General features: G+C 41.9%; 1 protein-coding gene and 1 long non-coding RNA gene across 2 annotated transcripts in view; both read right to left on the bottom strand.

The window, feature by feature from the left end:
* Window positions 1-25,778, bottom strand: part of LOC111694638 — a 46,402-nt gene extending 20,624 nt beyond the window's left edge. The window contains exon 1 of the long non-coding RNA XR_002763680.1: window positions 25,676-25,778. This is a non-coding gene — a long non-coding RNA (uncharacterized LOC111694638). The remainder of the gene's footprint in view (window positions 1-25,675) is intronic.
* Window positions 25,779-26,072: 294 nt separating this feature from the next.
* LOC106657431 lies at window positions 26,073-27,434 on the bottom strand. Its single transcript, XM_023463550.1, has one exon. It carries the CDS (start codon window positions 27,432-27,434, stop codon window positions 26,073-26,075), a length of 1,362 nt encoding a protein of 453 aa, XP_023319318.1.
* Window positions 27,435-27,798: the final 364 nt, after the last annotated feature.

Below are 27,798 nucleotides of genomic sequence, written 5' to 3'. Positions count from 1 at the left end.
ACGATGGATACACAGGAAGAAAATATCGCTGTCAAAGCGCAGTTTGCACGAGAAATATTGACAGTCCAATCTGCAAGTGACTCTCTGCGTATGAGTCTCTGTCCATGTATTTTTTTGTGTATGTACAAGCACACGGACCGAAGTGGATAGAAGAAAAATCTAGAAATATATATACGCGCACACGTACCCAAGAGCCTGGACACGGTCATTAATTTTGCACAGCACTGAGACGATATTTCCCTATCAATTTTTTGTTATCAGCTGACAAAATAAAAGTTGAATTTATCAAAGTAGCTTTTCACAAATAAAAATTATTGCCTTGCTTTGTTCCCCTGCAGCTAACAAACGTTTTCACGTTTTTCTTTCGAAAAAATTCAAATTTATTAATTCCCCCACGAGTTTTCAACTATTCAATCATTAAATTTTGCTTCTCATTTATTTGTTGTTGATCCTCACCCAGTCAGATGCTTTTTATCTATTACAAAATTACTATAACAGGTTTATATATGACGATACTCTGCTTGGTTTTATTGAAAAGCATAGAATATCAGTATTAAAATTAATATTCTGGAAAAAATTTTCAATATTAATAAGACCTACAAAACGTTTTAAAATACATTAAAATTAATGGGCTTGTATTTGTTCATTTTCATGCTCAAATTGCAATGATTGATCGCACTTTAAATAACCTGAAAACGGCAATTTAACTGTTGCAACAAATTTAGACCACTAATACGACAGCTGTATATTTGAGGCTCTACCACTAGATGGCGAGTACGTTTATCTGTATACCTGCAAGTGGCAAAGTCAAAAATATTGTATATTTTAAACTCGGGTTGGAAATTCATTTATTGAATAAATGTGGGTACTATTTAATAAAATAAAATGGGAAAATATTTAATAAGAAATTTAAATGATATCGTTATATATAGTAGTCGTTTTTCTAATCCCATTATGAAAATAATATACGTAATTTCAGGCAAAAGAAATGTAGAATTACAACTATCCTCCACAATCATCTTGAGTTGTATAAATATACCACACGAAAAGCGCACATAATCCTTTCGTTGTATATATCCGCATTTCAATACGTCTCTGACTAATATTGTTATACGACGACGAGATTTTGGACTTTGAGCGGCTCACGTATACATAAACATCCTGGGAAGAGAGTAAGAAAGAGGAGAGAGAGGTGAAATGTCGTCAAAATTGAGCTGAGCTCCGTCTACATGGAACATATTTGACATTTCAAAGTCAAATATATCGTCCACGGCGGCACGTCACGGAAAATATAGGATGATCGAGATATCCAAGGTTATCGAAGCGTCTCTCGGGAAAGTGAAAAACGGAGAAGTGAAAAACGACGATATCAGAAGGGAAATAAAGAGCAAGATGCAGCTTTTGAAAAAATCCCTTTAATTCAAAATGCTCGATACAATAGAGCTAATCACATGTCATCTAAATCTGGAAATCACTTTTTAGTTACTAGTAAATAATATTGATATATAAACATCGAATTTTCTTTCGTATCTTTCAAACAGATTTGATTAACGTGTTATAAAAAAACAATTAGCGTAAAATTCAATCATCATCAGCTCAAATTCCATTGTGAGTAAATTTTAAACTTGATATTTTCGTATTCAACTTCTCAGCGAACACAGCAATTTTTACTATAGACCTTCGCTTCGTGTGCATAATATATCATAATATCATACATTGGCTGACCACCCACGCATGCGTCTGTCGCATGTACTTGCTGCACACGTATGGCGTTGCATATAATATAGTGTCGTTGCTCGTGAGCTTTCGACGGAGCCGTTCCATTTGTTCGAATAACACCTCGTTTGTTCCCCCCGGATGAATTATTAATTAAATCAGCAAATGATGAAGGGCCCATCGTGCCAAAAGTTCTGCACACATACGTATCACATTATATTATATGTATTTTTCCGGCGAAACAAGCGTGTATAAGCTTCGAGTATACACTGTACAGTCGCGCTCTGTAACGGGTACTTTTCGCCGTGAAGCCGTGCGCTGCATCGTATGGGTTTATTCAAGGCGATTCAGCTTGGGTAAATATATACCACTCGAAACAGATTTTCACGGCAGATTAGATCATGAAAATAGAAGTTTATCCCGAGTTGCAGCGAGTTTCGCGCATGATCATGGCTGCGCATGGGACTCGTTTGTCAAGTGATCATTAAAGCGCCGTGATAATATCGCTTACTTTTCTTACGTCCGAGTACGTAATTAACCAATCGCATTTGAATTACAGGAATGAATTGCAAATGAAGTGCAGTGCCTGGTTGACGAATTTATTTTTCCACGGAAACTATATGGAGTTACTTTTCTTTGCTGCAAAGTTCATCTATTTTCATACCTTAAGTCTATATGTAATTCGCGTGTTATTATGGGACATTCGTTGCACTTGAACAAAACTCCGTTAGAGTATTATTTTGATACTTCGGGTTTGAGGCAAGGGGCCAAAGTGCAAAAACAAAAGGCGAGATGTGTAGAAATGGTATAATTCGTTGTGGCCAATGAATGGCTCTATGCAAGTCCCGTCGAGAATATAGAGATAAATCGATCCGAGTCCCATCGCAATTAAGCCCATCTCTGCCCTCCGTGCAACGATGCTCATTCAAGAGAACGGCTTGAATTAGACGACGTTATACACTGATTGATACTATAAGAGAGGGAAAGAGACGATTGGAGCAAGAATGAGATTGAAGAGGCACAGAAAGAGAAGAGAGAGAGAGTGAGAGTTGGAGAGTGAGAAAGCGCCCGAGAGTTCCGAAAGACTCATTGTTTCCGTTGTCAACGTCATCAGCGTGAATTTCGCGGAACCATGAGAAAATTGCATTATATTGTACTGTTCGCGCTTCAAACGTAAACGTATTTTCTCACTTTTCCATGGAATAGCACAGAGTGCACCGCGCGATAGTTTCGTCAATGGGTAAAAACGTTAAATATGCAGAAATCGTGCTGACTGCAGTACACACACACCTATTTTACCACACACGTACACGCCTATGCGACTCAAGGTACACAAGACGCGCGCGTGCCGTTTATTCTCGAGCATGTTATACCAGCCTGACAAAAATATCAAGCCTCCCGTGCATCAATTTTCCCTGCGTGTATATTTTGCAAGCTTTAACTAACAAGGCGCAACAGCAGCAGCAGCAGCAGCAGCAGCAGAAGCTACCCAATATAATACATTATGTAGCGTGGCGAAATAAATGCAGCTTATTCGCAAAAACGATCGCGCGGGTCGCGTCACAATACGCCACGCACGCCCAACACAATATAACTTAATTTTAGAAGTCGCGTCAGAGCGACTTTACGTGGATGCGGCATACGAGTTAATAATATTATACCCCAGCCGCGTTTATTGTGAAATAATTTTCCGCTGGCCGATACGTATAGTTTATTATAAATCGTTCCGACGCTGTCCGTAGAGCGTCTCTCGCGCCGAAAAGCAGGATAATAAGACGACTGAACAGACGCGCGCGCGCATATACAGGCAGTTATAAAAGACGAGAAAATTCACGCTTCGCTCGCGTCGCAGACAGATATCTAATGCACGAAAGTATGTAAGCTGCCCCGAGTAAAATGCGACTGTGTGCGAAAGTAGCGCGCGCGAATATAAAGCTTTGCGTAGACGACGACGCTTCGCCGTTCGTGCTGCCGCTGCCGTTGAGCGCCGCTATGGCTTTGGGCCACCCGAGTTATATACCCCGCGTGCCCGAGCAGCGCCGGAGCAACGGCGGAAATAGCTCTCGCTGTTGCGGTGTACGACTGTGACACATTGTTCCGCGTGCGACCCGAACGAATATGTATGTTCTCGCCGTATATCCCGCATTGCATACAACGCGCGCGCGTGCACACACACACTCACACATATGCGCCACATGCATGGAATATTTACAAAAAATAATGCCCCAGCGACGAGCCCTAAGTTTGCATATGTGTGGCAGCGATGTATTTATATTATATATTTGCTCTTTTCTAGCCGCGCGTTTATACCTGCGCGCACATATTTCATCGCCCGTGTCAAGTCACAAGTGGCTCTTTTCACCCACTATAATACCTATCCTGACACTTTTAAATTCGTGCAAATAGCTCGAGTGAGAGAGACCTCGAGCGGGGCTTTTTTGTGACGCAGCAGCGCGTCACGTTGTTTGCAGCTTTACGGCAAATCAATGATCGCGGAGAATCGTCGCATGGATAATTTTTCTTGTGTACCAAGTTTTTTACCTATTACAATGATAATCCAAAAAGGATGTCAAACTATTTCACTCGAGACGTCATCGTCTTGGCGTACAAGTTTTTGACCCGGTTTCGACCTCGCTTCAGCAAAAAAGAAAAAAAGAAAAAGGCACGTTTTCGTTTTCACAGGTACATAATATATCTCGGGCAGGTATTCTCATAGGGGTGCTTTATCAAATCATGATTGCGCCCGAGCACTGCTCCGGTGCGTTATACTCGCATAGCATCTCAAGTTGCAGTTAATTCCAAGCGGAAAAATTCAAAGAGATCCGAGAGACTGGGCAGAGCCAGAGGAGATGTATGTTATACAATTTTTTTTTCTCCTATTGTGCTGCTTTTCATCGGGGCTTATGTGTGCGCCTTTTTTCAGATCCGTAAAGTGCATTTTGTTTGCGTCAAAAGAAAAATGTTTGAATAAGCGGACTTTGAAATGAGAAAATTTTGAATCGCAATAACAAAATATATTTTAAATTTTAATTGAACTGCGATGTCATTTTCTTATTTTATTCTTGTCAAGATAATTTCACTATTCTTAATAACTTTAAATCTGCCATTTGTATAATTACGTGATCATTTCTATTTGTATCGAATATAAACTTACGATAAGTGGAAAATTCTTTTCAGCATTTTTTTGTACTCACCTGGAACAGAAAAATATAAATAATTGTTAATAACAATATTTTTTTCTATCAATGATGGCATGTTAATTTGAAATTTCTCAAAAATCGTGTAAAAATCTTCAATTTTTTATTAAGGGTTTCAACGCTAGCATTCATGAGCATAGGCGACAGACATTAAAATGTAAAATGACGAAGCAGCGAAATATGTAGCCGGTACGCCAAACGATACGTATTCACGGGCAAGTGCGCACTGGATATATAACGAAGACGAAGAGAGGAGGCGGAAGAAGAAGAAGCCACCCGCGTTTATTTATAAGCGCGTCCGCGCGCCCGACACGATTACGAAGCATTGAGTACTGTACTTAGCTCCGCGCGCATATACGGAGTCTCAGCTCGTTCAACGGGTTACAGCGTGCAAAGAAAGACGAGCGTCACCACTGCGGCTACGTTCGAGTGGATAGCGCAGAGAGGGAGCGAAGCAGCTTTCGTTACGCTTTGCTGCTAACTGGTGTGCTGCGTTATAAGGTGTGTACGACGCGCTGCACGCGAGCTCGAGCGGGGGTATATATATAAGCGATGACCGTCGGATGATTTGTTCGCGGAACAACTGCGCGACCGACTGCTCGATATGTATCGAAGCGCGGCTCGTGCAAGCGCTCCAGAGCTGTTCGTTTTTTCTCGCAAGTTTTGCACGCGAGCACTAAATCATATGAACTTTTGGGATTTAATTCCTTAGCCTTTTTTTTCGCACGAAATACGTAATGCGAATCGCCAATGAGTTCGAATTTGTTTGAAAACTAATTTTTCGTCTATCATTCATAAGCTGTCATTAGTGAAAATTATTATAAACTGCTGCCTGAAGTACGCAATGTTAAAAAAAAAACCTTGAATCAAATGCAAATTAAATGTAAATGTAAAATAAAAAATTAAAAATTAAAATGAAAAAAACAAATATTGTATTAAAGGTACTTTCGCGCCAAATATTTGTTAAAAATTGATGATAGAGACGTACTTCTATCACGATCAATCACGATCAATGCCAACCTCGATCACTAGATGGCAAGTACCTTAATCGATTAATCTGCAAGTGGTAAAGTAAAAATAATTGTATAAATCAAAGTTATTAAATTTTATGTACATCGTTTGGTTTGTTTTTCTATATATATTTTCAGAATAATGTATTTTGATACTATCAACAATTATACCCATATCAGGGTGAATTTCAGTTTTCACCTTATATCTTCTATTTTTGTAATTCGCCAATCCAATCAACTCATCTGTGCGCCGTATGCCGCGGATGCAATGAAACCTTCATTAACTTTCAGATGTGAATATAAAATCGGAATTTTTAAGCTGCATCTGTTTTTAAATCCTTCTTTTGGAGCATTGCAGTATTCTGAGATGTCGACGATACTTCATTTTTAAACATCGTGACCTACTTCGCGCAACGTGTCACTGATTTTTCATTCCCTCTTTGATAATGAATTTAGATTAAAATTTTGAGCTTTATCCGCTTTCCAACGTGAGAAAGCTCGCGAGCACAAACAAACGAGCCGCACTTGCGTGCGCCTATTTTATATACGCGTAACAATCAACTTTAACGCAAGCAAGCAGGCAGAGCGAGAGAGAAAGATCTATTATTAGTGGCGCACGGTGCATGGGCAACGACTCAATTAACATATATGCGCGTGCCTTCGTGTGCCAATATATACGCACAAATACGCACGCACGTGGGCGGGCCCTATATATATTGACGAAATCGCGCAGCGTCGGATATTCTGCATTACCGCAACTCTTGAGCGAGAGATAGCGGGGCGTGATATAAACAAAGCGCGCGGCTGTAGCGCTATATACATATATAGTGCGTAGTAGCAGCAGCCGCGCACACAGCACACGAGAGCTCGCGAGCTACAGCCGATCAACAAGTCGCGTGCTGGCCGTATAAGCAACAAAGAGCGTATTTATCATCGCGCCCCGCGCGCGTATGCATTATCAGACACCACCAAACGCACCGCATATATCCATTCAACGAACCGACCTAGGCGGGTTGTTATATGCATACCTACGGCACAAGCGGGTTTGAATTTATGCCGAAGCATCCTTTATACGGTTGATCATTATCTTTTGTCCTTGACGCGCGTGCTTCCACGCACTTACACACACCGTCGAGTTTCATCTGATAATGAGTTCAACAACAAAAACTTTGCTCGCGAGAACAGGCCCCGATTATCAAGGTGGTATGTGCTTATTCTGAAGTTATTTATGAATTAACAAGACTTACTTAAATTGATACCACGAAGCTCAGATTTAATTTCAACATTTTTATTTTTACTTTCTGGGATGCCAGCGTTTTTATTTATTTATACATTTATTTATTTATTTATTTTAGAAAAATATTATAAAAAAGTGTGTAAGGTGAAATAATGGGAGCACGAGATGATTATTTCGTTCTATAATGTATATTAAAATAATTTACCCTGCATGATAAATTATAATGGAATGTATATTCATATAAATTCACATCAATGGATGATATAATTGACGAAACGAGGATGAATAATTTCATAATAAACAAAACAACTTTTGAATATTACAAATAACGATGTGGACAAGCACAGCACAGATAGGTTTTATCTTTTGTTAACATTTCACACCGAAAGTTTAAAACATCGATATTAATGAATGTTTCATTTTTCATCTGAAAAAATTTGATCACCTTTTATCTCGACAAAAAATATCAGTGAATTTCGAAAGAGTTGGTTATTTCAAAGGCGGGAATTTCCATTGCCGCCGTGCAGCCACAGGTGGGAAAGGAGAAAAGACGCTCGAAACCCGAGTACAACTTCAGATACTGCTGCAGCGCTACTGACTCGATTAATTAAGCATACCGAAAGAAAAGGGGGTAGAAGGTGGTGTACGCTATGCATAGCTTCCCCATAATTGGTGGAATTTTATCGAGTACTGGAACGCGAGTATTTGTCTTGAAAAGAAGTAAAGTCAAAGAAAACGATTGTTCAGAATAATGCTTTTATACTCATAGTAGCGAGCATTATTGGGTTATATACTAATTTGCAAATCTTATTACGACGATCTTACTCAAAATATAGACAATTTTTGACAGCTCAAAGTTTACGTTAAACCTGTACAGCTAATTCTTACGTGTGTCTTCTGGCATTGGGGAAACTTGCAGTTTATTTTATTGTGTCAAAACCAAAAATCATTTTCCATATATTTTTCGTCCCCTTTCACTACACAAACTTGTTTACGCTCTTACGCATCGCACATACAATCATATGTCGTGACTGGTGTAGTAGCACCAAAAAATGTGTCGTCAATTTACGAGCCAAAAGATTCATGTGCTACGTATATGCACACGTGATTTGAATTTTTACATTAAACATCGGCTTTGCTCCTTACCCCTTCTGCATTTTTTCTGTATTTACTTCGTCTCCACAGTATATGTAATTTTCTCTTTATCGAACTCCGCTCGCACACGGATATACACGAGTTTTTTTTGCCAAGAAACATGCGTAAGGAAAATTTGAAGCAAAAAAGTTCGCTGCGCTTCTTGACACTTTTTCCAAGCGACGAAAAGTTACAAAAACATAAACGCATTTGCAAGTAAGATACATGAATTAGCATATTTTCGATTTAAAAGTGAAAGGCATGTACTTAAAAAAACTTCACGATGATGTATCAAATAGTAAAATTGCGAAAAAAGTAGTTTTACGAGAATTAGTGTGATGAAGATCGATATTATCAGCATAAAATGTCAATTATTCTCTTCAGTCTTTAGTAGACTGGCATTTGAGAAAATCCAAAACCAACTTTTTTCTAAGGAAAAATCAATATGTCTTGAGCCTTTGTCCAAACTAATATCAAATATTTAGAGGTAAATACTTTACATTATGTGGCATGTTCGGTTCCCTAAGGGGTAAGTTTTCAATTAATGCTTTGTAATTTAAAATCTAAATTAATACCTTGGTAGAGAGTAAATGACAAAAATTGACCATTTAAAATATTTTAAAATGCATAAACATTAATTGGCTTTTTTTTGCCAATTTTTTCTGTTACAATCATGTTACAAACATTAAATGACCCGAGAATGCCAAATGAACTGTTTTAAATATTTAGATCAATTTTTAATAACTTGAAATACGATGATAATTCTTTAAGCTATCACCGCTAGGTGGCGAGTACCTTATTTACCAATGTGCAAGTGGCAAAGTAAAAATAATTGTATAAATCAATCAATCAATGCACAGTTTGGATGGTAATTAACAGATAAACCCTGTATTAAAAAATGGAACATTGTATAGCCATAAAATGTTGAACAGTCCTTTAATGTTCAAGAAACGCCAAAAACCAGTCATAAAATTTTGAGCTTTTTTACCAGAACTTGAAATTCAAAACTGACTTATTATTAAAAATAGAAACAAATTTTTTGCATAAATTTAAGAAAGAATTAACGGCAAATCTTGCAACAACGAATAATTATGACAGAGTAATACATGAACTTATCCTTGAACATCAGTATTTCATACGTTGCGAGGGTACAATGAACCCAGTGCCAGCCGTTGCACTGGATTGTCTTTGATAAATGCTCCCAGTATTAGGGTAAGCAGTCCGCAAACGCCGAGCGGCCACGAAGCTCGGAACCTCGTGTGCTCAAGTACACGTGCATAAACATCTTAACGGAGTACACATGTGTTTACACATTTACATGCGCCTGCATGTATATAGCTCTGCTTGAGCATGTGTATTTATCAACGATGCGTTTGCGAGATGAATGCCTAATTTACGCTCGTCTAATAATAAGACGCGCAGCGAGCAGTAAATCGATCCCTCGATATCGATTTGTTGATCTACGCGACGAACTATATAATGCTCGAAGATTCTACAGATTGACTTGCAGTCGTGGAAATTCAGACGTGATTCAGCAATGATAAGCAAAGTTTAAGATACAGGCAGGAATTACGTAAGGTATATAAGAATGCTCGATCCAATAAATTTCAGCGTAATATTCTCGAGGAGGCTCGTGCGGCGGCGTACGGTATACGGTATTACAAACGAGTGCATCGGCATCTCAATATAGGAGCTCTGCTGCTTTTCTCTCTCTCTCGGCATTGCGGGGCGGGATAGGAATTAAAACGATGAGTCATTAGATGCGTGCCAAAAGCGCTGCGCGTTGCATACCTCTTATATACTTGGCGCTCTTGGCTTCTTCACAATATTGTTCTTTGAGCGCGTGCGGGGCGTATTCTTCTGTACGATCTATGATCGCGTGTATTAACACTTTCTCGTATTACAGACGCGCAAAACGCGAGTTTCGTTTTCAATTATGAAATTGCTTTTAGCCGCAAGCCAAAATTTCAGAATTTCGCGATATTTTCCGAGCACGATATCGAGTTTCGCGTCGGCAGGTTAGTGTGTGCAGATGGATATACATTTGAAAAAGTGTAATGACGCGACGTGCATTGGATAACTCTAATGAGCAAATCAGCTGTGACATACTGACGTTTGTCACGACACTCGTTTAGCGCATGTCACACACGTATTATATTCATTTCCGTTATGCGCGCTGCAGCGAGGCGGGCAAAAAATTTCCACGAAAGAGGACAATATATCAGGGTGTCGCGCGGCGCTGCCTCGGCTAAATAATACGGCGCACAAAATAACAGTTCCTTAGAATTTCCATCGGAGCGCATGTAATTTTGCACGAGCCGCAGTTGCCATTATCATCGTCGTAATGTCAAAAAAGGCGGCAGTCGCGTTGATAGTCGTATACGCGTTGCGCGCTGCGGCCGACCCGCTTTTATCGTTATAAAGAAACAATTATCTCAACGAGAGATCGCGCGGCACAGAGAAACTTACGGAATCGAGCTAAATAAAAAGTTTATACATAACGCGCCGATTGTTTGTTACGCGTGTTGCGTTCTAAGCGTACGAGACGTTGACGATTGCTGCTAATTCGAAATAGCGCAATTATCTCCAACTATACAGTCTCTAAAAAATGTACCGAATTTTTTCGTGCAGACAGTGAGGTTTTACTTTAGCTGCATTACTGAGAGAGCCTGCACAGATAAATCGATTACAACTGCGGTCATCCGAATTCCACATTATGCATTACTTCTGTATTTACTGTTACGCAATGAAAATAACAAGAGTGTTTATTTACTATGCAAAAGGCGAATGAAAAAAATGTCATTGCCTAATGTCGTTTTATTACGGACGCCGCAGTCCATCGAAGAAGTAACAATTAGAAAATAGTTTATTCAAGATTTACCCACAAAGTACTTAAACAACGTTTAAGTAACTCAAAAGTTGGCAAACTAATTTATCCGGCCTGCAAATTTTCTCATTTCTCCAGTCCTTCTTCTTCTTTTTCTTTTTTTCACTCTCGCAACTCGTCTCTTTGTTATTTCACTTTCCCTCTCTCTCCCTCTTCCAAGCCCGCAACGGCAAACTTTTCGCCTCATTTTCCAGCTCTCTTCGCGCGCATAAATTATGAATATTGTACAGTGGGTGCATTATACGCAATGCGCTTTCGTGTATATTATATATACGTATATACTATACATATATACACGCTACAAGTACACATAAGCGCGCGTGCAAGTTGTCGTTGCGTCCTCGAATGAGACTTTTGCCGTGCACATAATAGGGACAACGGGGCGCGCGGCTGCGCGTCGCTCTTCCTTTTAATTCAATTAAGAAAAGAAAAGACCATAGCGCGCTAGAGCGAATGAGACGTCAGAATTGCGCGAGTCTCATGCAAATGAACTCGTGTGTAATTCGCGCGACAAGACGGCGAAGACGACAACGACGACGACGCATAATGTTGCCAAAAGTGCAATTGTCAAGCTTAATATATTGTATAAATCGTCAAATGAGCTTACATCTTGTGCCGCAGTCGTTGCCCAAATTATCCTCCGATCTATGCACACAGAGAGCACAAATAGTACATTATAATATCGGATATTTTATGAAGCAATTTACGATAACGCAACGGACATTTCGAGTTCGTGCGTAAGTGTCGACGCGTACAACGTAAAAATGGTTCAAAATCTATGGAAAACGAGCGTGGAAAGCGCCACTCGAAATCGTTTTCGAGTACATACGTAACCTTTTCCCCCTTGCGAATTCTTTGCACTGCGTAGCTGGCACTTGTTCCACGACGGTAGCCCATTTTATACCGTTTTCGCGCCGGCTCGAAAGTTTTTTCGGTCTGCAGCTTTCGAAAAAAGCTCGATCCGCTAGCCCACCTCGTTCAATTGCATTCATCCTTCGACTAATATAATTTTATGTTGATGCGCTTAATGTAGGGGTGTGAAATAAATATAGTACGGAACTGAGATGGTTGTCATTCTTACTCTAGTATTAATGCAATACTCGCCACGCTCGGGCTAAATGTAAATGCTCCAGGAAATTTGAAAAAAAAAATACGAGTACTGGAAAGCATTCGGGTACTCGCATATGCCTAGTTCACCAGTATCATAATTTATTGTATATAACCGAGAACCAATTGTATTCATTCTGACTCCATATTAGCCGAATCTTAACGTCAATTTCCGACTGCTCTAATTGCCTAAAAACAATGATCATTCTCTAATCCTGCGAATCCATCGAAGAATATTCAAAAAATATAATGGGTCCGATCGAAAGAGCGCGCGAGCTCACGTGTAAAACTGACTTAAGGGCAAATTTCGGAAAGTTTTCAATTCGCATCCAATTAAAGGGATAAAACGTGAGATTGAGAGGGATTGGAGATAGCGGTATAGAGAGCAAGAGAGAGAGAGAAGATATAGAAATAATTGAGAGTGAGAGAGTGAGAGAGAGCAAAGCAAATGTTCGAGGCGTACCATGGGCAACGCAAAGTTTGTCCGATATGCACGCAGTGCGACACAACGAACGAAAGAGAGAGGCAGAGAGAAATAGAAAGGGCGGAGTTGTCCGTATGCTGCCGCGCGCTAGCTACAAAGTCGAAATGTAGTTACTAATGGATCCGGATAAACCGAAGGCAGATCTGTCTTTATCCAAACGTATATGTATATATAGTGCATACACATCGTGCAGATATACATGCAGTTGGCGTATAGATTCGCGCGCGCGACGGCCAGCGTTCTCTGCTCTGTATACGTGTGTGTGTGTGTGTGTGTCTGAGTGCGCGCAGAACCTTAGTTTATCCGCAGTTCTGTACGGTTGGCTCAATTTAGATTATTAGTTTTCGCTTTGCTTTATGTGCACCATATTTCGTTAGATTGATCTCGCGAACGCTGCGATGACGACGATATTCTCGCGCTCGATACTTGTAAAATAATGCGTTCGCGCCAGCGTACACTCGAAAATTAAAAACATCAATATATCGTGTTTGCGATATATTTTTGCCGAGCTTGGCAAGCGCAGCTCTCGATCGGAGCTTGGCGAGTGAGTAAGTTGTCCCAATCATAAACAGCGTTTATGTACATTTTAATGAAATTCCAAGAGTGTTGGGTTCGCAACTATACTCGGCTGCAGCAGCAGCAGCTCGCTCGTATATAAATTCAGCTCTCGCATGCTGGAGGTGGGACGGGCTCGAAGCTCTCGTTATACGTATGCATACATGGGCTGAGCTTCATGTAGCTCTCGCGATCATACACATCAACAACAGACCAACCGCAAACTAGCCCTGGGGCGGACGCGACGTCGAGTGTTCTCTGACGCATTATTTACTTAAAGCTCGGCTGTATGCAGGGTGGGACGTGGCGCGACCCGTTGCACATACTGTAACTTGCGCAAGATTATATTTAATGCAAGTACACATCGGTCCCGGTTAAAAATTGTTAAATCACGCGCGCATAAGTGTGTGAGAGACCGAGAGAGGGCTTCGAGAAAGTTAAGATCGATTCGATCGATCGAATTTCAAACTTTCAATGAAATTGATCAATTTTGTTGAACGTTGACGTTAAGCGACTCTTCCGATCGACCATTTCGTTACCGAGTTAATCGTTTCTGTTATAATTAACGTGATTGAGTGGGAAGATTTCCACTTTTTCCAGATATCAAAGTGCAATAATATTTCACATTCACATTAATGCACACTGATAGATGTGTGAAAATACAAATATACAAGGAGTGCGCGCGAGAAACTGCAGTTTGAAATCCCTCGAAATCCAAAGATTATATGGAGACGACAAAGTTTTTGCCAAGACAAATGAGCATCGCACAACTAGCATGATATCTTATATGCCAAACAATTTCATAATTTGCATCTTTGCCGCAAAGCTTCCATACGTAGTATATTATATATGTGTGCACCGCAAAGCTCGTGAATGAGCGACTGCGAGCATACCCGCACACACAATATATGCACGCATAAACGTGTATTTGTTTGCCGCGAGTGTCTGCTTACACAACGAAGCAGCTGTATACTTGCGCGAAGAGTTAAAGATGAATTAAAGACTCGACGACGTGTGCGTGGGAGGAGGCAGATACACACGCATCAAATATATAGAAATTCAGACGAAGAAACCGCAAAGTTAGTAAAGCTGAGTACAAACAGATATGGTAACGAAATACTTTGTATTCCGTTAATTTCCGTAATTGCAAGCTCGATTCTGCGAATGCATAGGGTATAACCAACTCGAGAGGTAGAGGAGTCTTTTATTAGATGAATAATTATTTTTATTTAATTATTATAGCCGTTTTATTGATTAAAAATACTTAAGTGTCATTTATGTACTGCTATAATCGTTACATATTATTAAATAATTGTTATCTTCTTTAAAACAAGCAATCATTTATCTAAAGAAAGCCCTTCATCTTTTGGATTCGCTAAATTTTTTTAAAATAATAATAGTTATTAGCAAATAACGAATAACATCCAAAATGAAAAAAACGTTAAAATTTAAGACGAACATACAAAGAAAGAGAAGAAAAGGCATTTGACCGAATACACCAGAAGTGCGTAAGCAAATTAGCAGACCATAGAAGTCGATAAAAAAGCACGATAAAATACCGTGTACCGAATCACATAATCTATCTTATTAGTTGAAAGCTTTCTTAGTAGGAATGCTCAACATTACTTATGTCCTAATGATCAAAATTATGATGACAATTTAACTTTTTGGAAAATTTAGACCAGTTTTGAACAACTTTAAATACGATACTATTATTTCTAGCCTCCGCCACTAGATGGCGAGTAACTTTATCTGTAAATCTGCAAGTGACAAAGTCAAAAGAATTGTTTAAGGCGAAAACTAGTCACAAATTTCCCCATGTTCCATTATCATAAAAGTTGTAACTAAGTAATGACTTATAAACTAGTAATTATAACCTGTCATTTATTTTTCTCCAGAATGGAAATACCTTAAAATGTAACTAGGAAGAGTGATGATGCGAATTTTACAAGTCACGCGAAGAACTGGATAAGTTTCTACAATGATCTGGCAATTTCGTACAATGATAAAAATTAAGGTTTTAAATGAATGAATCGTCATTTTCACCGTAAATAAAAGTTTTTTCCTTTCCGCTCCGCGTTTACGTTTGTTTTTTGCTTCAATAAAAATAAACGTTTAACATTGTTATTTAGAAGCCTGTACTTTCGCTTCGTTGACAATGGGAGACGATCGATACACTGAATAAAGTTGCAGTTTTCGCCTACATCGTTAATTTCCACGCTCTTTTGCATTAACGAAGAGCTAGAGCGAGAGAATACAAAGTATCGGTTACAAATCCATCTCGCTCACTCGGTTAAATCAACCAGGAGCCAACATCAACAATTTGCATTCAAACATCGTAATTCGGTGGTGCGGTGGCGCATACACATATGCGCAAGCTGTGCAGCTACAGCGGAAAAGCCAAGTTACGCGAGGCGTGAAATCAATGACAAGCACCGCACACGTGGTGGGCATTCGTGTGAGTGTGTGTGTATGTGTGTATAGCTGATCGATAAACGAGCTGTGGTAGTTTGCCCTTTACTGTTTCTCTCTCTCTCTCTCTCTCTCTCTCTTGCGCGCGCGCGTCGTGAAGCTTGTCAATTTGCTTTGATTACTATCAGGTGGAGTAGTTTGCAAAAAACGGCTCCAGCGTTGAAAGATTTTCCACGCCAATTTTCGCACTAGTCACGGATATGTATGGATAATCGAGGTACTCTTTTCGAAAGTAAAGCTAAATTAATTCAAATTTGACGATAATAATTGATAAGTATCGCCGAATCGAGAAACATAAAGTAAAGCGCTCAAGTATTATATGCAGCCAGACTACAATGAGCAGTTAATAATATACACCATATCGGATGGGCACGACGATCAAAATCGCCAGCGATCAATCGAATTGATAATATATAAATAGTCCATAATGGCATATATAACGCAACGGCGAGCAGTGCCACGGCTCAAACGATGCGCTGACAGGCATGAGCTCGTCGCTCGCGAGCCTAATCGACTGCAGATAGTTTGGCATCGCTCACAAAGCGCACAGCGTCAATCACACGCCTTTAACATGCATATATGTATACTCTCTCTCTTGGCTGGCGAGCGGTGTGAGCATCGAGAGCTCATGATCTGCTATTAGAGAGAGAGAGAGAGAGAGAAAAAGAGAGAGACAAGAGAGAATTCGAATGCCAATTCTGGTGTGTAGCCGTAGGCATGCCTTTGCAGAAAAGCTCGTACTGCGGGTCGACTAATCGTTGTGCTAGGAAAGCCTTCGTGTCTCGTATGCTACGCAAAGCGCTTCGTTTTCGCGAATAAATTTTTTTCCTTTGGCCACTTTGCAAATCAGAAGTAAAAAAAATTGTATTCAAACTTTAATTCGTCGAGCGAGCGTGTTTACACGTGCATATTTACACGGTCGGAAAGAAAAAGAAAAACGTGCACAAGAGAGCGAGAGAAGCACGAAAGAGAGAGAGGGAGAGAAAAAAATTAATTGACAAGACACTGCGGTTTAAACTGCAACTGATGGCATGTATAGTCGATTTAAAGAAAGTTTAGTAATTAAAGTTTCGTCCACGAGCAGAGCGCAAGCTCTCTCTCTCTCTCTCGGCGTACTGCACAGTTACCATTAGCTCCCGCGATTGCCAAAGCCAAAAAGCATGAAACGTTTTCTCTATCTGCAACGCTGCACTCGCATATACACACGTTATACAGTAGTAAATATACCGTATACACAGCCTGGGCTTTCGCCCACTGAATTTGTTTCTCTGCCTGCTGTACGCGCGAAGCTTTTAAATTGAGTGCGAATTAAGGAACGTCGACTTCGCAGCCATGATATTGCTCGCAGCGAATGATGTTATTTCGTGTTATCCATTAAACGAATTGGCAACGATATCAACACTACAAAATTTTCGAGATTTTATATCAAGAAATTATTTATTAATACCAGAAATTAGTTTTTTTTATAATAAAGTATATTATGCTTGACAAATTTCTCTATAATTGAATTTTTATTGCTGTCCCTACCTATCTGCCCTTCAAGCTGCACCCGAATAAGTGTATGTTGAATAACACACAGCACGACGAAAATCGTATACGCGCGATCTGCGGGAGAAAGACGAACAGGACGGCGACGTCGACTTATTGGATGGACTTGTGTCAAGTGGCCGTCTAATATCCACGCAGCAGCCTGCAATTACGCCCCCATAAGGGCAATTTCCCACGGTTTAATCTCCTTTTTGCCCCTAATACGTATAAGGCGCTCGCGCACAGGTAATAGAAGTCCTATCCTCGTGTATGTCGTCTTGTTAATTAGTCGTTTTATCGTTCGGGATATGGTGCTGCTTTTTCCGACATATTTACGACGCCTCGAATCGATTTTATTTTAAATTACCAGCTAGACGATAATTTTGATTTAGTAGCTCGATGCAAAACGTGCATTTTTATCAATCACTGTCCTACACGACTTCGCAGTACGTGACCAAACAGAATCGAACGTAACTACAACGCAATTGTGAATCAGATCGCAGACCTCTCACATCCGTTGTAAATTACAATTGAGCACGCTCGGAGTTCCGAAAAAAAGTTCAAATGAATCATCCACCATTCACGTCCCACTTTGATTTGTACATGTAAATTATAAATGCGGCACTATTCACTGGGTTTACAATAACCGCGTGCAAAATTCAGTCAGAAATTATACTTGGAAAAACTTGGTTACGCGCGCGCGCACACACACACACACACACACACACACACGTTACAAACAATAAAACGCACGGCGTGAAAATAATATTCGCAACGCTTGCCGGAGGAGGCACATAAGCATATTCACGCGCGAAAACACGTATATAATGTACTGCACGTATATAAGCTCGTTTGAACGCGCAGCCAAGTATTGCGCGACGAGAGAGCAACGCGATAAAGTTGAAGCTCCGACGAGCAGCAGCAGCAGCAGCAGCGCGCGACTTACTGCTATATGGATCTTCAAAGCTCTCTCTGTATATAGTGCAGTTCGTATGTGTGTATGCGTGTGCTCCACTGCACTGCTCGCGCGCGCATCTGTGTTTGTAGAGAGAAAGTGTTGCCAAGCGCTTGATACTTTTGGCTATATATAATACATAGGCGTACCGCTGAGAGGCCACGCGCGCGCGCGCACACATATTATACATACGTTGCGCCTCGAAAATGGAATAAAAAACACGGAGCTTGCGACAGTTGAAATACCACTGAAATACCGTTGAATAATTGTGCTAGAGTAAGTGAGGATTGCTGCTGGTCGATTGGATATTCATTTTTTTATTAATTTTTTTATCTAAAAATTGGGAAATATTGAAATCTATATTTTTATTAGTTCTCCGTTCAACAATATCATATTGAGGATAAAATTTCAATTTCATCGATACCTAATAATACTTTTATTAAGAAATGAAGCTGCTAAAAAAATGTCATTAAAAATTATAATCACATTACAAAGCGAATATGTAAATTAATTTTAACTCAAACCGAGTATACAATTTTACATAAATGCTTCATGGGAGCCGCCTTGTCACTTATTTATAATGATACGTAAGCCGGATTCTCTAATTTTCAGCGTTTAAACATAGTAAATTCAAAATTATTATTTTCAAAGTGATTCGAATTTTTTCGTTCATTCGATTAGATTTGCGGCTCTTGTTCATGTGCACAATGAGACGAGATTTAATCAATTGAATAATCACTGTAACTAAAGAAAAAGCTCGAGAAATTGAAACCTCAATTATAACAAGTGAAATTATGGCACGAGCAAACAACTCATTTGATAATATGAAAAGCTGAGCATGATCTAACAGGCACAACGTCGAGCTTACATGCATCTGTTTTTGCTGACCAAGAAAATGATCGGGTGGTCTAGAGTTCTCGAGTCAAGCAATAACTGCTGCTTAAAACGCAGTCGTCGCGTCCGATTATACTTGACGACGTCAAGTTCAATGATCTTGTCTACCTATCCAGTCGCATTAAGCTTTTCTCCGAATAACCGAGCCGAAGCATTGCCTCGCGCGTCACTCCGAAAGTAATCGTGCGTAAACTTTTGTTGAAATGAATTAACGAGGTCCGCTTTGTACGAGGCGCATTTATATGTACATGCGTGCATGCAGCGTATACATGATGTACGAGAGCATTTGGATACTTGAGCAATTTTTACATACGTAAACAACGTACGAAGGAGAAACAAATAAGAAGAAAAAGAGGTAGGGAGGGCAACGAAGAAAAAAAGGGGGCAGCTCACGCTCATACGGAAGCGTAGAGGCAGTTCATCTGAATTAAGCCGTAGGCACATAGAATATGGGCAACAAAAGATACAAGTACGCCACAATTTCATTTCATTACCCAGTCTAATCTTCCTCTAGTTTACCATTTTTTTCCTCGCCCTCTTCCTCTCTCTCTCTCTCTCTCTCTCTCTCTCTCGCTGACTAACTCTCGTTGTTGCCATGCCTCTTTTTTCCCCCGTTGTTTTCTCCTCAGCCACGAGCGAGCGACGCTCTGTATACGAGCATTTCTCATTATATTCTCGCGCTCTTGTCCTCTCGACTCCCTCACTCTCCCTCTCTCTCTTTCACTATATCTTTTTCTCTGCATCTGCTGGACAGTTTATATAGTCGAGTGGTTTAAATACACACGCGTACACATAGAGTAGTCTTGACTCTGTGTACAACATGAGCGCGGATACATCGCCGTCGACGCAGCTGCCCCGTATTATATACACACACGCACATATATACGCTCGTTGCGGTTTAAACGCGTTTGTTTCTCGCCCGTATTATATACTCTCTGTGCTTGCGCATTGTCGCGAAAGCATCCGAGTTCTTTACACTCGCCAGAGCTATGAAGTAGTAGTAGTGGTAAACTTTGGCTATGTGTACGTGCAGTGTTTGCCGTTTTATCATTCGTTTCTTTTTCTCTCTTCTGCTCTCTCTTTCTAGGATATTGTCGTTGACGTGACATGATAGACAGTTCGTAGTTAATAGACTTCCGCTCGCTTCTTTTTTTGCGCTCGCGTCTTTCCCCGAGCTTAATTTGTTATTTCATCCATTCTAAAATATCACGAAAAAATTGAATATAGCTCTCGCAAGGCTGGTTGCGAAGCGCGCATCTTTCGGGGTCGCGTACATACGAAAGGAAAAAAAGCTCGCTCGCGAGTGTGCGCATATTTAACGTGAAAACAATTCCGTAGTACAGAGAGAGAAAGCTGCGTGCACACACGCACACATATTCAAATGGAAAATTCACCGGCACACTCACTCGGGTTTGCTGCCTGGCGCGCACATAAACAACAAATATTTTTCTTGCAAACGTCTTCTCTTTTCTTCTCTCTTCCACTCTGCGTCTCACTCTTCGACCACTTGGGTTACAGCAGGCAAGCCGCACACATCATTTCTCAAGCGGCTGTTTCTGTAGCTTTCTTTGCGGGCTCGATCTCTCTGCGTACACCGTACGTACATGTAAACTTCGAGGGCAGCGTTCGCGGCCATTTCTCTTGTTCTTTCGTCCTAAATTTTTCATTCATCGTGCTTTTGTTTCTCCTACATACACGCAATATATGCATATGCGTACCCGAGAGCTTGCGCATAGACCAAGTACACACACACAATCGTGTTACCATATATCTCTTTCCTCCCGCGCGCGCAAGCTCTCATATAAGCGTGTACCCGCGCACTTTTTCCATTTGCGTGTGCTCTCTAGCGCGCTCCTATACACTCCTTCGCCGTCGCCTGGAATCCGCAGGTATGTTTTTGTTTTCCACGTAGACACATATATGCGCTGTGTGCAAGCTCTAGAGCGAGCACTATACATGTACATAAACTCTCGTATTCCGTGACGACCGCGAGTTTATCTTTGAGTAGCGTCTAACGTGAGCAGCTTATATAGAAAACCGTATGTCATATATATATCTATACAGGCGCTTTTTTGTGTGCACGGCAACGCCGTCGACACCAGCGCAGTTGCTGCTGCTGCTGCTACTGCTCGACTACGTGCCAACATTACTTTTGAGAGCTGCGCTACACCTCTGGGCTATGGAACAAGCTGTGTGTACCGTGCGCTACTATATACATTACGTTAGCTATTGAATTTCTGCAATTGTTTAATCAAACTTTTCACTTATACTTCAAAATTACTGTTGCACTTATATACACAGAGCCGGATGATGCAGCGAATTTTCCTATTTCGCACGAGTTGTTATCGACGAGACTACTACTACGTGGAATAAAAGCTCTTTCGCACTCGCGCAAGCTCCAGCGCTTCTGTATAAAAGTTTTCAACGAGCTCGTTTGTATATCGCGTGGAAAGCTCCGTAGCAAAAGGGAGCTCGCTGTATAAAACTGAACAAGGATGAGATAGAAAGATAGAGAGGGAGAGAGAGAGAAATTAGCGATGTATTCGCGCTGTTTAGTTTCGATTTTTTCCCCTGCGTGCGCTCGCGTGGTAATCAAGTTCAATTACATGCTATGCGCGCGAGACCGTGGCGTTGGCTCTCTGGGCTGCTGCTACTGTTACGGAGGGAGGGGAGATGAGGTCCGTGCGCTTATCTCGCTGATGATTAATCGTGCTTTGTACGGGCCAGGGAGCTCGTTAATAAAACGAAGAATATATTCATATATAATATACATACTGCGCGATATAGTAGTATACACTGGGCATATCGTGGCGTTATTGTAATAAATCTAACCCAAAGTTTATGTATGTAACTCTATGAATCATATAGAATAGAGAAGAAAATTAAATTTCGATTATATAAACGGCGGGTTGGGCGGTGGTTGCACCGCACTGCACTGTGCAAAGAAAAAGCGTCGTGTAAACACTTTTTCTCGCAAACGTTTGCGGACATCGTTTGCCAGGAAGGAAGGAAAAACACTTGCGCACACATGGACGCGGTCGAGGTTGGTCGATCTCTCGAGCGAACGATCGAGCGAAGGACGCGGACGAAAGAGAAAACACAGTCGTCGATTAAAGCAGCGATTTTCATTTATCGAGTTTTCTCTTTCTCTCTCTTTTTCGCTCCCTCTCTCTCTCTCTCTCTTTCTCTGCCTCCATCTCTCTCGTGTATAAAGGCTAGCTTTGCAAAGACGTAAACGCGCGGGCCATGCGTTCCTTTTTTTTCTTTGGTAAACGCGAGAGAGAGAGAGAGAGAGAGAGAGAGCGTCGTCGCTGCGTATATATCTGGTCTCTCGAGAGCATCGAGCGCAAAAATAAGAGAGAGAAAGAGAGAAAGGGCGACATAATCGTCCGTTGCCTGCTCAGCTGCACGAGGCCAGTTTTACCCGTGGCGTACGAAGGAAAAAGAAGTTGTCCTCATCCCCATTAGGAGCGCGTCTGACGAACCAATGAAAGAAACCGAGAACTATATACGCCAGTGCGAGTTCAAGTGTGTATACAGACGTACGTGGAAAGCGGCTTTTGTTCGATAAAAAAAAATCGAACATCGGACTGTATACCAATAACGCAACTACGGTAGCAACGATGACGCGCGGAATTTAATAAAGGAAAAAGAGCTGTAAAATGAACGTATAAACGACTCAACTATTGCAATTGTGCTTTTGAACGCGTGAAAATTCCTCCGCCGAACGCGCATAATTTCGATGCACAGCACATAAATGCTGTACACGACAATTTTTCACGAGCCCGCGATGCCTATACGTTACCGTCGATCGCAAATTTATCAGCATTAGCCAGCCACCCACACGCCTGAGCCGTTTGTTGTGTGTATATAGTCTGAAGCTGCAACTCTACTTGCCTTTGCTTGCCTCGGCCATTCGCGATCGTATTGCTCAAGGAGTGAGCGAGTGAAAGAGAAAGAGAGAGACGCACACCAAAAATACAAACTCGTATACAGCTCATGCGCGCGTGTGTGTGTGTGTGTCTGCGTGCAATCGAGGCAGTATAACATTCCTCTAGAGAAAAATATAAGGACTGACGGCGCTCGAGAGCCGAGCCGAGCGCGGCATCTTTCTGTGGTTATTCAGTCGTAACAAAAGGCAATCACTGGTACAGGCAGCAAAGCAGCAGCAGCCGAGGCCTCATAAGTTATATACCCCCCTGTGTACCATTTGAAAATCGACGACGATATTTTTGCCGCAGAGAGTTTAGCCGAGCGTCTATACATCGTATACACACACTCACTATATACATGTACATCGGTGGACGCTCGGAGAACTACGAAAGCTCAAAGAGAAAAAGTATTTCCCAGCCAATCAGCACCACTACTACTGGTTGGCTCGGATCTATATACCTATAGCATGTATACACAGAGTCCCACACTTACGCGCGCAGCGTATAAACGTCTCTCGACAGCTATGTCTCAGCCCTTGTCATTTTTACACGACGTACAAAGTACTTGTGAACCACCCAACCTCCGAAAATCGGTTTCCCCTCCTTTATATACCTATATATGAATCAGACAAGAGGCTTTTAGCGCCTCCGAAAGTTCACCGCGTCTCTCTTCTGTGGGTGTGCGGGTATATATCTATTTTGTTGCACGAGCAGGACGCCCTTGAGGATGCTCCACACATACAGGCGCACAAGTAGACAACTCATTTTTCTTCACGGCCGATCTATTTAGCTTGTTTTTCAAACTATTTTTGAGCCTTCAATGAACTGGACTTGGCAGAAGTAATACTGGTCAATTGGATTTTTATCACTTTCGACGTTTCATAAAAACAAAAATACGTGCCGTTCACTTCTCCCGAACAAGTGCTAAAATAAAAGTATTTTTGATATATCCACCGTCGGAATACAGATGTACAAAAGGTATTACATTTTTGTACACGTACGGCGCGTCGTTCAGTCATCGATCCGTGAAAAGAGAGAACCATTAATGGGTCGCGGATCGATCCTAATAAAGTCCGACGCAACAAGAAATACAACACATACTCGCGCGCACGCGCGAGCATCGACATTCAAACTAGGAAAGGCAATTTTCAAATGAACCGGTATGTGCAAGATAATCAACGCCGCACACGCGCGCGGCCGACTTTGAAACGACCGCCAATCTCCACGTAGCCATTCTGGCCACCGCAGCAACTGCTTTTGCAAAACGGTATAAACAATTCACGGCGCGATAAAGATGCATAGTTTTTTTTTCTTTTTTGTTCGATTCATCCGATCGCGGCCTTTTACATTTCACGTGAGGATTTTACAAAAGCGAAAAAGAGAGAGAGAGAGAGAGAGCCATGCATGTGGATGAAGTTCAGCTCGATGCAGTGGATGTTCATTAACGAGATGACTGGTGAGCGGGCGCATGCAACACACCTGCATCGCTGCTAGGTCAAATCAACTTCTATTTATGGCTTTTCCCCCCATTTGTACGACGTGATTTTGTAAGCCCAGTGAAAATAGACATTTCATCTTTTAATAATCCAGCGGTGTGCGTTGCGAGGCTAAGTTTAATTTTCTACTATTGCTTGGAAAAAATTAACTAGAAGAAAAAAAGTAGCCGAAATTGGAAAAAGATAGAACAGACTGCATTGTCGTGACCCTGGCGGAACTATCCGGGCTCTCATCGCGAATTGCAAATGCAGCGTGATAACGCAGTGACAAAAAAAGAAAAGGGGGAGACCTGCGAAGGAGCAAAACTGAAGAAAGCACATATATATTGAAGGAAACGCATTTCACGTGCCCGCAATCTCTCTCTCATTCTCCTTTTTCTCTTTTTCTTTCTCTCTATAGCCCGTGATATGATAATGTAACGCGTAAAATTTGAAATGCGGCCCAAACGACTTGTCACACCTGCAACCAGTGTGCATAATGCAGTATTAGATAGGAGGATCTTTTGTGTGTACGCGCTGGCTTTTTACATACGTATATTCGTGCGATGTCGGCTACAGGGAAAATTTGATTTTTTTCAATTGAAATATCGCCACGGCGTTCGCCGATCGTTGGACATTTTCATCACGTTTTCCGATAGGCGATTACAAAATTAATTGGAATAAAAAAAGGAGCGAAGAAAAAAAAATTCAATCAGAGTAGGGCCCCGATCGCACGCGCGTACGCAGGCAGGCAATCGCCGTGTATTTAAAACATCGTTGAGTAATCCGTGAGTTTTTTTTTCGTGCTCATTAAAGTCAAACTAAAGTTCACTCGAGGCACCAGACCAAACTACTTTCGCGCGCAGAGGTAGAAAATTCCACCGAGCTCGAAGAGTCTTATTCGAGACTTGTTTCTACTTAAAATTCTCTAGAATCCGCTAGTGACATTCGCAGCGATCACTGCCGCTCTCGCGGAATTTCGGATCAAGGCGCGAGTCAGGCTTATGAGAAAGAATAAGAGAGGGAGAAAATCGAGGGCGGAGGGAGGAACAAACATGTGAGCGAGAAAAATTGATACGGAATATTAACTTACTTAAGTGGCAGCGAGGAAGGCGTAGAGACAAAGGGGTAAAAAGTCAGAATGAGTCCGGCGGGCGCGCAGAGCAGGAAGTTTTCACCCGGCTCTCGGCAATGATGTAGCTGAAACAGAAATGTAAACTTTAGCGTGAAACTTTCTTCGGACTAGCTGCTGCTGCTACTGCTCTTTTGTAAAAGGAGGCTGATTATTATTCGTAACGGTGCAGCGTATAATGCGCAGCGTCGAAAGCGCGGAAAAACAAAAATCATTCAATGGAACTGCTCGAGAGCTATTACAGGCCGAGTTGAACATTTGTCGCGCTCCCGACGCAGAGAGAGAGATTTGAACAATTTATTGACCAAGGTCGAAAGACCGAATGGCAATTAGCAGTAAATTACAATAATATATATATTTACAAATAAAACAAGCATAAANCCACCTGAGTTAGTGAAAGCAGGACCTCCGTCTCCTGGACAGGCCGGAACTCGAAGCTTGGTATGGCATCGTCAACAGTTAGATCAGTGATGCGAACAAACTGTTCAGGTGAGCAACACGGATGAGCAGTTGTCACAGTGCAGTAATGATCCAGCAGCTTGGCAGCCGTGAAGAAGCCGAGTGGTGAGGGCGGCTGAGGGCCAGACAGGCCAATACGACGCAAATAAGACCATCTCTGGGAGTCCGTTTCACAGCGCCTCAGGCCACCAATCAAATATGACTCACGTGCACGTTTTATGTCACACTTAATGTCGCGACGCAGTGATCTATACCGCTGCAACAAAGCCGGACACCGACCTCTCTTGTAAGCCTTATAAAGTCCATCCCGAAACCTGCATCTATCCCGGAGCGCTGGCGTGAACCACGGGGCCGCTGTGGCGCGCGAGGAACGAGCTCGTAAGGGAGCGAAAGTGTCCAAAGTAGCTACCATTCCAGTCTGAAGAGCACTGACCATCTCGTTCAAGTCCGACATCTCACGAGCCGAAGTGAGAGCAGATTGTAGCTCAAGTGCAAATTCAGGTGTAGCAACGCAACGCCTATCTCGGTACTTGCCAACACTGCAGAGAGGCAACGGTGCAGCGAGCGCATATTCGACCATGATGGAATCGTGAGCAGCAGCGAACGGTGTCGGGGACTTGGTGCTGGCAATGACTTTATCGAGCGAGTCTACAATGATGTGATCAATGGCGGTGTCAAAAGTGAGGCCATGATGTGTGGCCCCAAAGGGCACGATGTCAAGCGAAGCCTCCGAGACCAAGTGCCGATAATGAGCAGTCTCGTACTCGTCCGAGAGCAAGTCCACGTTGAAGTCACCAGCCAGGATCGACCCGCAGTACGCACGGTGACACATCGAGCGATAGAAGCTGAACAGTTCGTTCAAATAAAAGCCACCGGGTCTTCTATAGACAGCTCCAAAGAGCAGCTTCTGTTTTCCACTGCCGATTTCCATCCAGAGGCACTCAGTCTCGTTCAGTGTGACTATCTGAGGAGCGTGCAGTATACGATGAGGGATCCCATTGCGGATATAAACGGCAATACCACCACCTTGCATGTATTTGAATTTTCGCTTTCGGTTATGCTTGCGTCGGCGCTTAGCTGCAGTTGCCAATAAACCACGGTCGTTTCTGATGAGCTTGTAGCCCGGTATATTGCACATTGTCGACGGTAGATTGGGAGTCATCCATGACTCGACCAGCGATAGTACATCGATGTTTTGCGTCGTCAATAAATCACGTACTTGCGTGAAATGATCTCGGAGTGAATTGATGTTTATGTGCATGATTGTGATTCTGTCGAGCAACTCCGACAAGCGATCCTGGTGATGCTTAATTACCTTCTTCAGTCATAACAGACTCTCCAGATCCGACTCCGTTAACAGCTCGATGACATCGGCGCCATCCGACTTCCTCACGCAGACCACTCCGTCGCGAGCCCAGACATGACGATAGCCGCGCGCACTCGCTGTGGTTCTTGCCTTACGGAGTAAATCGTGCACAAAATTTGAGTGCATTTCGTATAGTCTCAAGCTACCAACGGCACCAGGCACGAGCGCAGAGGCAAGCAACTCTCCGGATCTCTTCTTGAGCCTGAGAACCGAGTCGCGGGAGACTATCTGCTTGAACTGCACAACCATGGAGCGAGCA

The sequence above is a fragment of the Trichogramma pretiosum genome, unplaced genomic scaffold (genome assembly GCF_000599845.2).
Source record: "Trichogramma pretiosum strain Unisexual culture from Peru unplaced genomic scaffold, Tpre_2.0 scaffold118, whole genome shotgun sequence".
Lineage (NCBI taxonomy): Eukaryota > Metazoa > Arthropoda > Insecta > Hymenoptera > Trichogrammatidae > Trichogramma > Trichogramma pretiosum.
The sequence above is the reverse complement of the archived record's forward strand: the minus strand, read 5'-3'. Positions and strand labels throughout refer to the sequence as shown.